The sequence below is a fragment of the Hylobates moloch genome, unplaced genomic scaffold, assembly GCF_009828535.3.
Source record: "Hylobates moloch isolate HMO894 unplaced genomic scaffold, HMol_V3 SCAFFOLD_9, whole genome shotgun sequence".
NCBI lineage: Eukaryota > Metazoa > Chordata > Mammalia > Primates > Hylobatidae > Hylobates > Hylobates moloch.
Genome location: NW_026652284.1, coordinates 95,544,721 through 95,557,181, shown reverse-complemented (window position 1 = coordinate 95,557,181; position 12,461 = coordinate 95,544,721). Strand labels below are relative to the sequence as shown.

Genomic DNA, 12,461 nt, shown 5'->3' with positions numbered 1-12,461 from the left:
TCAAGTTTAATTTTAAATGATTTACATTTATTCCAAACTTGACTATATTTTAAAGCTCAGGTAGCATGTGCTCCTCCTTTCCAAAGTGTATTAAACATATTGCCATGTTCTGTCTTTTTGACTTGTGTTTTGACACTTTTAAAAGGTATATTTTAGGGTTCAGCATTTAGGAGCCATCATTAAAACCATAAAACCCAAAGTTCAAAAAGTTAAAGCTGTTTCTGTGAAAAGCCTTTGGTGTTCCACACACCTCATCCATCACTGTAGGGTTAATTATAATGAAAATCAGTGGTGCCTATTAAACACAATTGAACCTGACCTCATTATGGGCAGTGTGGTTTTATACTGTCATTGTTGCTAGTTTAAAGACAAAACTCCTGGGTTGATTTGGTCTAACTCCACTGATCATGTGACTCACCTCTGACCTTGGTTTTTTTCCCCTGTTTCAGAGGCGTAGAGGCTCTGGTGTTTTTTGTGCCAATTGCCTGACCACAAAGACCTCTCTCTGGCGAAAGAATGCAAATGGCGGATATGTATGCAACGCGTGTGGCCTCTACCAGAAGCTTCACTCGGTAAGAACTTGTTCCACTCTTTCAGGAAAAGCTTTATAAAGCAGTGTTGGCCTGGTCTGTGGTGTGATAAGTCCCATTCCCTGGCTTGCAGTGCCTGCCCCCGCAGGGTTGTTTAATACAGTCACTTTGAGTGCACATGTGATTTATGGTGAAGGGGGCTTAGATGTGATGGGGAGATAGGTTTGAGGTCATTAGTAATGCATTATGCTTCTTTTGATATAAAAGAAGAAAATGATTGATTTCTGGGAACTTCACAGCAGATAGTTGAACTAATGGTTATCAGAATTCAATGAGAAAATTTTTAGAAGTTTCAGAAATATGCAAAATGTTTTAAAAAATGAAGAAAGGACTCTTTCATGTTCAGTATAAAATATAAGGCAGGGAAAGAATTCATATTTTCTAGTTTACCTTCGGAATTCGCAAGTGTTATCTTGACCGCTTTAGGGGCTGGAGGGGCACATTCGGAAGGACAGTTCTGAACTGAACTAGGATCAGAGAATATCACATGAATCTCCACAGTGCCTTCAGTGGGTATTTCAATGCGGTATCTGAAGTTCTGAATAGCACACACGCCAGGGTACAGTAAGGTGCAAAGATACTTTGTCTTTTAAGATCTCCAGCTGGCTTTGACTCACGGAGGTTCTTTGAATTACTTTTCCTCAAATTTTAGTTAGAATTCTGTAATAAAATTAAAACTCACAAATCCTCCATCTGAATATGGATTTGACTTACTGAAGGATTTTTTTTTTTTAGTTTAGAAAGTTCATCTGCTGACAAGAGCTGACTTTAAAATAGGAATCCCCCATTTAGTAAACAAAAATTTATTTCCCTGTGCCTTTTTCATTTCGTTTGGCATTTTACCATAGCTCTTAACACAAGCCAGTGAATACATTATGGCTACAGGGAATACAATTTTAGACAAAATGTTCTCATATATGGACCATTGGAAGCACTTTTTAAAAATGCATGCTGCTAACAATACTAACTGGCAGTAAACTGTAAAAACTTTGGTTATTAGCATGTAGCAAGTAGAAAGATTCCACCCCCAACCACATACCAACTTATTTTTTTTTAACCTTCACCATTTAAGCATAGCAATAAGTTTCTATTTAATGGGAACTGACATTAATGATTTTAATTGAACTCTGGCCAATCATAGGCCAAAAATTAATTAAAATACTGATCTGCCAGATTATGGTAACTTAACCACTGAGATATAAACTAAACTATTTTCTAAAAATTATTTTAATATTCATCTGTCCAGAGGTAAGATGTTTTCAGTTTTGAGGTTTTTTTAAAAACCATACATTGAAATACATAAAGGTTATCTTCACATTTCTTGTCAAAAACTTAACACAAAAGTTATGACAGTTTAAAAAAGGAATTTATGCAAATTTCTGGTTTCTTTACAGTATATAAATTAAGTACTGCATATGTTTATAATGCTAATATGAACTCTTTGTAAACCTGGATATTCTGAGCAAAAGAAATGCACATGGCATAACTAAGCTATGTTGCATTTTCTTTCTTAAACTAACAATGAATTGTCAATAACAAGTGTGTTATCTTTCTTCACTTGGAAATATGTTTGTAACAACAGAAATGTTCCAAAAAGGGTTTATAGTTGTACTTATTTAAGATACAAGAGGTACTCCCTTGCACCTAGAAGTGTATCACTTCTAGGAATAATTTACAAATTACATTTATATTTATGTTTATTTTTAAATTTATATCATATTTATATTATGTTTATGAATATTTGTTTATATTTAAAATTTTATAATTTATAAAATTACACATTATATACACATAATGTGTAATTTATAAAGTTAAATTTATAAATTATATTTACATTTATCGTCATGTTTTATGTGGAAATTATTTTCTGATTTCAGTGATCTTTTAGAAAAATCAGACTTTAGCCCATTTAAAGATTATCCTAAATTTTTAACCTATAAATACGCATTAATTTATCGGACTGATTCCTTTGATTTTGTACATCAAAGAGCTCCAACTGCAAGTAAAGTTTTTATTATAGTCTTATCCATGGATTTAAGTCATATTATATAAATACCTGTTGAACATGTCCATAAATACCAATCATGTAATGTTTAAGCTAAACAAAATACTTAAGCTGAATGAAAGTTAGCACTTACTTTAAGTAAAGAGTAGAATGACAGATCAGATATTTAAACCAAAGCTACACATGAATTAAGAATTTCAACACAAAACTAATGCTTCACCTATTAACAAGTAAAGTCTTACATCACAAATATAAAATATTATTAAAGAGAGAAGTAGAAATGAGAAGAAAAAAAAATCCCTCTATATTGCTTTGATAACCTGATACCTTTCCTCACAATTCTGTTGGTTTATCCTTGATTATTTATGCTCTGATATTAATATTTTATATCCACATTTGCAATTATTTAGAAGCACACATGTATTAGTTGCTTAGGTTTCCATAACAAAATACCATAAACTGGGTGGCTTTAAACAGCCGAAATTTATGTTTTCACATTCTGAAGGCTAGAAATCTGAGATCAGGTTCCAGCATAGTTGGATTCTGAGGAGGGCTCGCTTCCTTACTAAGCCACCTTCTATCTGTGCCCTCACATAGTGGAGAGAGATCTCTTTCTCTTCCTCTTCTCATAAGGCCACAGCCCCACTGGATTAGGGCCCCACCCTTACAACCTCATTTAACTTTAATTTCCTACTAAGGACCCTGTCTCCAGACACAGTCACACTGTGGTTTAGGGCTTCAGCATATAAACTTATTCTGACTATAGCAATGTGTAATTTTTCCACTGTTGTCAATATGTATCTCCTATGTTACTCTCATATGCTGGCATTTTAGTGCACAACTCAAAAATTGAAAAAAATATTTCAGAAAAATCACATCTCTTCAAGTAACTTTCTACACAGTTTCATCACTAAATGATGCAATCTCAAAATCTGTTGCATTTGGAGAGATTATTTTCAAGTATATTAAAGTTTTCAGTCCCCCCTGCAAAGATGGACATGATTTAATTAGGCTAAAATAGTGCACTTTGGTTACTTCCTCTGATCCTGCTTAGGGCAAAAGGAGGAGATTTAGTAAATCTACAGCAAAAAGCCTATCCCTGCTTTGAACTTAAGCATGGTTTATATTTGTGAGGAATTTTTAATGCATTTTAATGTATTTTTTAATGTTTTCCTTTTATGTATTGTATGTGTTCTCTGCAGACTCCCAGGCCTTTAAACATCATTAAACAAAACAACGGTGAGCAGATTATTAGGAGGAGAACAAGAAAGCGCCTTAACCCAGAGGCACTTCAGGCTGAGCAGCTCAACAAACAGCAGAGGGGCAGCAATGAGGAGCAAGTCAATGGAAGCCCATTAGAGAGGAGGTCAGAAGATCATCTAACTGAAAGTCACCAGAGAGAAATTCCGCTCCCCAGCCTAAGTAAATATGAAGCCCAGGGTTCATTGACTAAAAGCCATTCTGCTCAGCAGCCAGTCCTGGTCAGCCAAACTCTGGATATTCACAAAAGGATGCAACCTTTGCACATTCAGATAAAAAGTCCTCAGGAAAGTACTGGAGATCCAGGAAATAGTTCATCCGTATCTGAAGGGAAAGGAAGTTCTGAGAGAGGCAGTCCTATAGAAAAGTACATGAGACCTGCGAAACACCCAAATTATTCACCACCAGGCAGCCCTATTGAAAAGTACCAGTACCCACTTTTTGGACTTCCCTTTGTACATAATGACTTCCAGAGTGAAGCTGATTGGCTGCGGTTCTGGAGTAAATATAAGCTCTCCGTTCCTGGGAATCCGCACTACTTGAGTCACGTGCCTGGCCTACCAAATCCTTGCCAAAACTATGTGCCTTATCCCACCTTCAATCTGCCTCCTCATTTTTCAGCTGTTGGATCAGACAATGACATTCCTCTAGATTTGGCGATCAAGCATTCCAGACCTGGGCCAACTGCAAACGGTGCCTCCAAGGAGAAAACGAAGGCACCACCAAATGTAAAAAATGAAGGTCCCTTGAATGTAGTAAAAACAGAGAAAGTTGATAGAAGTACTCAAGATGAACTTTCAACAAAATGTGTGCACTGTGGCATTGTCTTTCTGGATGAAGTGATGTATGCTTTGCATATGAGTTGCCATGGTGACAGTGGACCTTTCCAGTGCAGCATATGCCAGCATCTTTGCACGGACAAATATGACTTCACAACACATATCCAGAGGGGCCTGCATAGGAACAATGCACAAGTGGAAAAAAATGGAAAACCTAAAGAGTAAAACCTTAGCACTTAGCACAATTAAATAGAAATAGGTTTTCTTGATGGGAATTCAATAGCTTGTAATGTCTTATGAAGACCTATTAAAAAAATACTTCATAGAGCCTGCCTTATCCAACATGAAATTCCCTTCTTTTATTATTCTTTCTTTTGATGAGTAGGTTACCAAGATTAAAAAGTGAGATAAATGGTCAATGAGAAAGAATGGCAGACGGTAAACAATCACTTTTTAAAACCTGTTAAGTCAAAACCATCTTGGCTAATATGTACTGGGGAAATAATCCAGAAGAGATATCACCAGACTAGAATTAATATATTTATAAAGAAAGAGACCAAAAGTGTCTAGAATTCGAAAGCGTTTACATATTATTATACTAAAGCAGTACTGGACTGGCCATTGGACCATTTGTTCCAAAACCCATGAATTGTTGCCTAAATTTATAATCATCATGAAACCCTAGGCAGAGGAGGAGAAATTGAAGAAAAATGGCGCCCTCTCAATTTAGTCTTCTCTCACTGGCCATGTTTCAGATTTTGACCTAGAAATGCGAGCTGTGGTTAGGCGTGGTTAGAGTGCAGCAAGAAACATGACAGATGGCGGCACGCTGTTTTTAGCCAGCCCTGCCTGTACATACACATGCACACCCTCTCTGATATTTTTGTCCTTTAGATGTTCAAATACTCAGTAGTCCTTTTGTTTGCAGTTTGGATTCATCTTGTCCACACATGTACCCATTTTAAAAAACAATGTCCTCGATGCTTCCGTAGTAATTTCATTTTAGCCAGGTATTTCTTTCTTGTGTGTGATGAACCAGTATGGATTTGCTTTTCTAAGCCTCCTGTTGGTTACTGATCTCACTTGGCACATTATAACTAAAGGAATCCCCTCAATTCAAAAGCATAGATGGATACAAATGTCAGACCATGGGTTTAATTTGTTTAAAACACATGGCATTTCTTCACAAGGTAACCTGCTGTATTTATTTATTTTCTTTTGGTTAAATATAATTTCCAAACTTTGTGGTCAGGCAGCGTCTAAGGTTATGTTACCACAGACTGACAGTTGGTATATGTACCAGCCAATCCCTTCATTAAATGTATACAGATTTAGTTAAGTAGCATTAAATAGGATTCTTAGAAGTATGTCCTCATAGAACTTTTAATACTTAAGGCTTTGTAAAAACTATCCATGAAGGGAAAGCTCCTCAGCATAACTGCTCAGGGAAATAGGGCTAAATAACTGAACATTAAATAATTGGTTAAAGGTGCTGTTAGTCGAGCCTCAATGCTTGCTACAAGGATGTATGTACAAGGACTGACTTTAATAATTTGCATTATATTGTCCCAACCAGTAGTTTATTTTTTGCCACGGAGATGTAGAAGATATTACAAGCTACTGGATGCACTGTCAGATTAACTTATTTCATTAAAGAAGTTGGGAGAACAAATAGGAAAAAAAACTTATTTTTCTAGTAAATATTAATGTATTACATTTCAAATAATGGTGCCTGACATATTGAATAATTATTTTCTACAGTGTACGTATGCAACAAAGATATTCCATCATGCATTAGAGTCAGTTCTGGCTCTGCCTAGCTGTTTACATTTGCAAATGTAGCAAACAAGGTAATGAAGCAACTATTTCTATTGCAGTAGATATCCTTTTGTGTGTGTGTGTGTGTGCATTAAAGTTGTAAACGGTAACATGAAACAAATGAAAGTTCTTGCTATAATGGTATGGAAAACAAGAAGGAAATGAAAATATTTTTATGCCTACTTAGGAAAAAAAGGGTAGCACTATTCATTCCAAGTACTTTTTTTTTTTAATTTTTAAGCTCTTAACTCACATTGTTATGCTTAAGATGATAAACATATATCCTCTTTTTATTGCTTTGTCTATGTTTCATATGAAACATTTCAGAAATTATTTTGATAAGTGTTGCTGGAATCTGCAACGCTGATGTTTTTATTGCATTCTGTAGTCGCATTTGCACTCCATTTTTACATTAATTCGCAGTTGCTTTGTATCGTTTTGTTTTGTTTGGGTTTTGTTTCTTTTTCACAGTGCCGGGTCTTCGTTTCTTAAAGTTGGATGGCAGGTAGAGTTCAACCAGTTCGTGACTGTTGTAGCGAATGAAGTTTAAAAAATGTCTTTCTGATGTTGTGTTGTCATTTTCATTCTTGCATTTTTTTGTTTGCATATTAAAAAAAGAGAAAAGAGAAAGCAAGAGACAGAAATCAGGACTAAGTCCTCTGCTTCAGTTTCATTGTTAACGGGCCTTATTCTGATCTCACCTGTCGCGTAGCTCTAATATTCACATAAACTGAAATAAAGAAGTGGAATGAGGAGCTTTGACATTCAAATTATGTGATGTAATTTATCTTCCTTAGGAATTTTGATGGATACATCTCAAAATATATAGCCAGACTTGAGAGGTGACAATTAAAGATCTAAAAAAGAGAGGAGAGTCCCCCAAACAACAATATTTAATTTTCTTAGTAAAAAGAATAACAAAATGCATCATGGCAATCCTTAAGCAACATTATCTATGTAGACTGCTTAAATCAGCAAAACACCAGAAGTTTGGTTAACTTGGGCAATATGACAAGTATTACATTTTGGGCAAAACTACTCATTAAGCAATTTCTCTAGTGTGTCGGACACAAATAGGTTCTTTATTTTTGACATGTATGCCTTTTTATTTTCATTCAATTTTTTTTTTTTTCTCAGACAGACATAGTAGTAATGACTAGCATTGGAAAATACATATCACTATTCTTGGAATATTTATGGTCAGTCTACTTTTTAGTAGAGTATTTTTGGATAGCATTGACATGATAGATCTTATTCCATACTTCTTTATTATTGATAATTTTATTTTCATTTTTGCTTTCATTATTATGCATATTTTGGTGGAGAAGAGGTTGGGCTTTTTTAAAAGAGACAAAAATTTATTATAACACTAAACACTCCTTATTTTTTTTACTTATTAAAGCCTTTATTCCATCTCTCAAGATATAAAATTTATTTTTTTAATTTAAGATTTCTGAATTATTTTATCTTAAATTGTGATTTTAAATGAGCTATTATGGTACGGAACCTTTTTTTAATGAGGAATTTCATGATGATTTAGGAATTTTCTCTCTTGGAAAAGGCTTCCCCTGTGATGAAAACGATGTGCCAGCTCAAATTGTGTGCCATTTAAAAACTGAAAATCTTTTAAAATTATTTGTCTATGTTCTAAATTGAGCTTTGGATCAAACTTTAGGCCAGGACCAGCTCATGCGTTCTCACTCTTCCTTTTCTCACTCTTTCTCTCGTCACTCACCTCTGTATTCATTCTGTTGTTTGGGATAGAAAAATCATAAAGAGCCAACCCACCTCAGAACGTTGTGGACTGAGAGAGACACTACATGACTCCAAGTATATGAGAAAAGGACAGAGCTCTAACTGATAACTCTGTAGTTCAAAAGGAAAAGAGTATGCCCAATTCTCTCTACATGACATATTGAGATATTTTTTTAATCAACTTTTAAGATAGTGATGTTCTGTTCTAAACTTCTGTTTTAGTAAAGGTAGATTTTTAGAAAACAAGCATGGGGATTCTTTTCTAAGGTAATATTAATGAGAAGGGAAAAAAGTATCTTTAACAGCTCTTTGTTAAAGCCTGTGGTAGCACATTATGTTTATAATTGCACATGTGCACATAATGTATTATGATCCAATGCAAATACAGCTCCAAAAATATTAAATGTATATATATTTTTAAATGCCTGAGGAAATACATTTTTCTTAATAAACTGAAGAGTCTCAGTATGGCTATTAAAATAATTATTAGCCTCCTGCTGTGTGGCTGCAAAACATCACAAAGTGACCGGTCTTGAGACCTGTGAACTGCTGCCTGTTTAGTAAATAAAATTAATGCATTTCTAGAGGAGGAATATCTGCCATCCAGTGGTGGAAATGTGGCGTAAAGAAGCTGGTGGTCTGCTTCTGTGCTGTATGCCAGCCTTTTGCCTTAAGTTGAGAGGAGCTCAACTTTAGCTACTGTCTTTGGGTTGAGAGCCATGGCAAAAAAAAAGAAAAAAAAATCAAGGCATCTTTGGTGAGCCAGTAAGGTGAAAGCTTGCTGACTGTCCAAGGCACAAGAGAAAACTGAGGAATTGAAATGCAACCTGAGTATCAAACTAAATATTCTAACCAAAGGTGGGTACTGTTAGGTGGAATTCTATCAGCAGGCAACTGCAAATGAGAAGATAGAAGGACGCCCGTCGGGACTCTGGAGGGCAGTGTTATTTTCCCAAAGAAAGACCTGGCCAAGGGCAGAGGCATGGATTCTTTGCAGAGCACTTCCTTTTGGTTTTTCAATACTGTCTCATAGACAGTGGGCTTACGTGTTCCTGATAGTGCTGCAGTTGCTTAGAAACATCCCAGTTAATTGCAGTAATTAGAACTTCTGGAATATGCTAGGTCAGAAGTAAGTGAAGTCAGGGATGAAGAAAATGTGAAATTCAAGAGTAATCCACACGTGAGAAACTAGACGATGTACATTCATGTGTTCTCTTGAAAGGAAAGGGAGAGCTGTAAGCTTCACTCTGTCCTACACCAGAGAAAAGCAGGAATAACTTTACCGTGGAAATAATGTTTAGCTTTTATCAGAGAAAATGGTCCTTCTAGTGCATAGAGTCCCAAAACTCAATTCTGATTTTCCCCTGGTTGTTTTTTTTTTTTTTTTTCAACGTACGAACTGCAGCATATCACTTTTCCTTTTTGTGCCTCAGGTTCCTCAGCTGTAAAATTGAAAAAATATATATTAATAATATTATTAATAATAATAATGGTAACGTAGTACTTGTTTGTAAAGCACTTTGAGATCCTTGGTTGAAAGGCACCACAGGAGTGCCAAGTATTATTATGTGGCCAAGGGGGTTATTTAAACTGTCAATTCCCAAAGGCCAGGAAAGGTTGGGGTCATTTTTCTTAAAGATGAGCTGTAAATATCAACTAGGCAGCCAATAGTGTTGACTATGAAGATGCAAAACTATTACTAGGCTGATAAAACCATAGTTTCTTAATGGCTACCAATAAGGCAAATATCACAACAATAAATGCCAGATTTCTTAGGTTGGACTATTTGACAACCACATGGAAAATTTCGGGGGAGGCATGCGGGGGGAACATCTCAAAATGCCAATGTAAAATTTAACTTAAACAGCAATATTCACCAGCAGAAAATGTCTTTCATATGGAATGATTTCATGTTGCTAAGAAAAAGAATTCAATTTGTAGTCCTGATTTGAATACTAGAATGTTGGCTATAATAGTTCTGTTCTTACAACACATGAAATTTTTTCGTTTTATTTTATTTTGTTTTCATAGTGCATGTTCATTTCTACTCACAAACATGTTCTTGGTGTATTTCTTATGCAAACAATCTTCAGGCAGCAAAGATGTCTGTTACATCTAAACTTGAATAATAAAGTTTTACCACCAGTTACACATAACGGCGTTGGTATGGTTTATATGGATTCACTTTCATCCGTCTAGCAATAGGAAATACAGATCATTGTAATATATATATATATATACAGGCTCTGCTGAATTGAAATGGTGAAATCAAATCACCATTCTAAAAAATTATTACTTATATTGATAAAGCCTGAATTCTCTCAACTTGTTTTGTTTTGCTTTGCTTTTTTTCTTTAACCAATCAATCTCTTATTGATAGATTTTGTGTAAAAAGATATATACTAGTTTCTTCAGAAAGATTAACAATAAAAATTGTGTTTATTTCAAAAACATTCATTGAGTATCAAATATTGAGTGTTGAGTATTGGGTAATGATTATGTTACGATACGTAAAAACTCTTTAACTTTGAATTTGGTATACTCGTGAATATGATGCAATTCCTAATCATCTCAAAAAGTTTAAATTAATATATCAAATATCTTGTTTGTTTGGTTAAAATCAAATTAATCGGAGCAAGTTCCCTGAAAGATGACTTTGAAAGAGAAATGAGGCAGAACAGATCCAGATAGGAAAGGACGTTGGAAAGACTCACCTGCATGTTTTTAGCCAGAAGGAAAAATACAAAAAGACAACATAAAGTATATAAATAATTGATTGCTTCAGAAGATTTGCTTGGAGAGTTTAAAATAATTAGTATCTCCCCTCATTATACAATCTTCATTTCTCATTTTTGGGAGCCCAAATTAAGGAACAAATCCTTCTAATTATTTTTTTTTCTTTTTTCCCTTTTTCTTTCCATGTTTTGAAAATAGCAGAGAGTCTTTGAGGGGCTTTCATAACGGCAATGCCCTTGTTTTGCAGCTGGAGGCAATGTTCTCTAGATAAGAGTGTAATAATAGCATTTAATGTGATATACTTCCTTATGTAGAACTTGATTCTTGTGTCAAGGACCACCCTTCAGATAAAGAATACACATGATCTCACCCAGGACTGTCAGAACCCCATTAGAGGAGGAATATGTAGCCATCAGCTATTTACCCTTGTTTGAGGGGAGAGAAGTGAGTGAGTCATCGTTGTCACCCTGCTCTCACCTCTGGGTCTTCCATCTCTGTGTGGACGGAGCAGGGGTCCAGAAAAGGAACATACAAGGACACAAAGGAATAGGCAAGTAGCCTCCATGGTTACAGCCAGCTGGGTAGAGACATTGGGAACTGGAGAGCTCATTCCACGTGTATAAAGGTAGTCTTTCTTCAGCCCTAAGTATTTGCGAAGGGAGAATGCTTAACTTGGGTTTGCCAGATTTTCAGTTTTTAATAAAAACTGGAAAGAGTGAATTTTATATGTAATCTCCTGTTTTAAATGTTAGTTACTTACTTTTTTTTTTTAATACTGCAAGCTGAACAAAACACTTGTTCAGAATAAATTCCACCAGTAGATTGCCATAGTATGACCCCTGGAGTTTGAACAATAGTGAACTCTGATAACTAGCAAGGTGGAAATTGGGCAAATGGCTGAGGTTAGTTGTTTTTCCTCTGGGTTTTGTCTTGGGTTGCAGTCTATCTCCAGCTCTACCAGGAAACCCAGCAGAATCATGGCTGTAGCACCTGTCTGATTCATTCGGAGCCAAATTTGCTCAAGACTAAGAACATTGGCACAGAAGAGAAATAAATCCTATTTTTTCAGCATATTGCAAATTACTTTGTATTCTATTCTTCATCTTTGTAACCCCAAGTAGAGTTGTGTTGTTTTTAAAACATACTGATATGAACAAATTTACCCTTTCATGAACAAAGAAATGTCAAAAACTATTAAAAGTAGCTGGAATTAATATTTGGCAATGCCCAAGATGCCCTTATAGTCCTCTCCAAGTCATATTTTAGAGTGAAAATACCAGGGGTAGAAAACTAAATAGAACAATAGATAGAAGGAAGGAGTTTTTCATGTCAGAGTTGATCATATTAATGAATTAAAAAACAATTTGTATACAAAATAAGAAATTTTATGATGAAATCTTATTTCTAGTTTTATAATACTGTTATCTAATACATTCAGGATGTCAGTAGTCCTAAGACCATCTTTCATAAATGTAGTATTTATATAAAATACTTACGTGAAGCAACAGCTGGTTCTTC

General features: G+C 35.1%; 1 protein-coding gene across 3 annotated transcripts in view; it reads left to right on the top strand.

The window, feature by feature from the left end:
• TRPS1 (transcriptional repressor GATA binding 1) overlaps positions 1 to 10,553 on the top strand; it is a 260,696-nt gene extending 250,143 nt beyond the window's left edge. For all 3 annotated transcript variants that reach the window (XM_032760299.2, XM_032760298.2, XM_032760300.2), the window contains 2 exons: positions 450 to 572; positions 3,798 to 10,553. In XM_032760299.2, the coding sequence (XP_032616190.1) occupies positions 450 to 572; positions 3,798 to 4,859 (1,185 nt within the window). In that variant the 3' untranslated portion in view covers positions 4,860 to 10,553. The remainder of the gene's footprint in view (positions 1 to 449; positions 573 to 3,797) is intronic.
• The last annotated feature ends 1,908 nt before the right edge of the window (positions 10,554 to 12,461 follow it).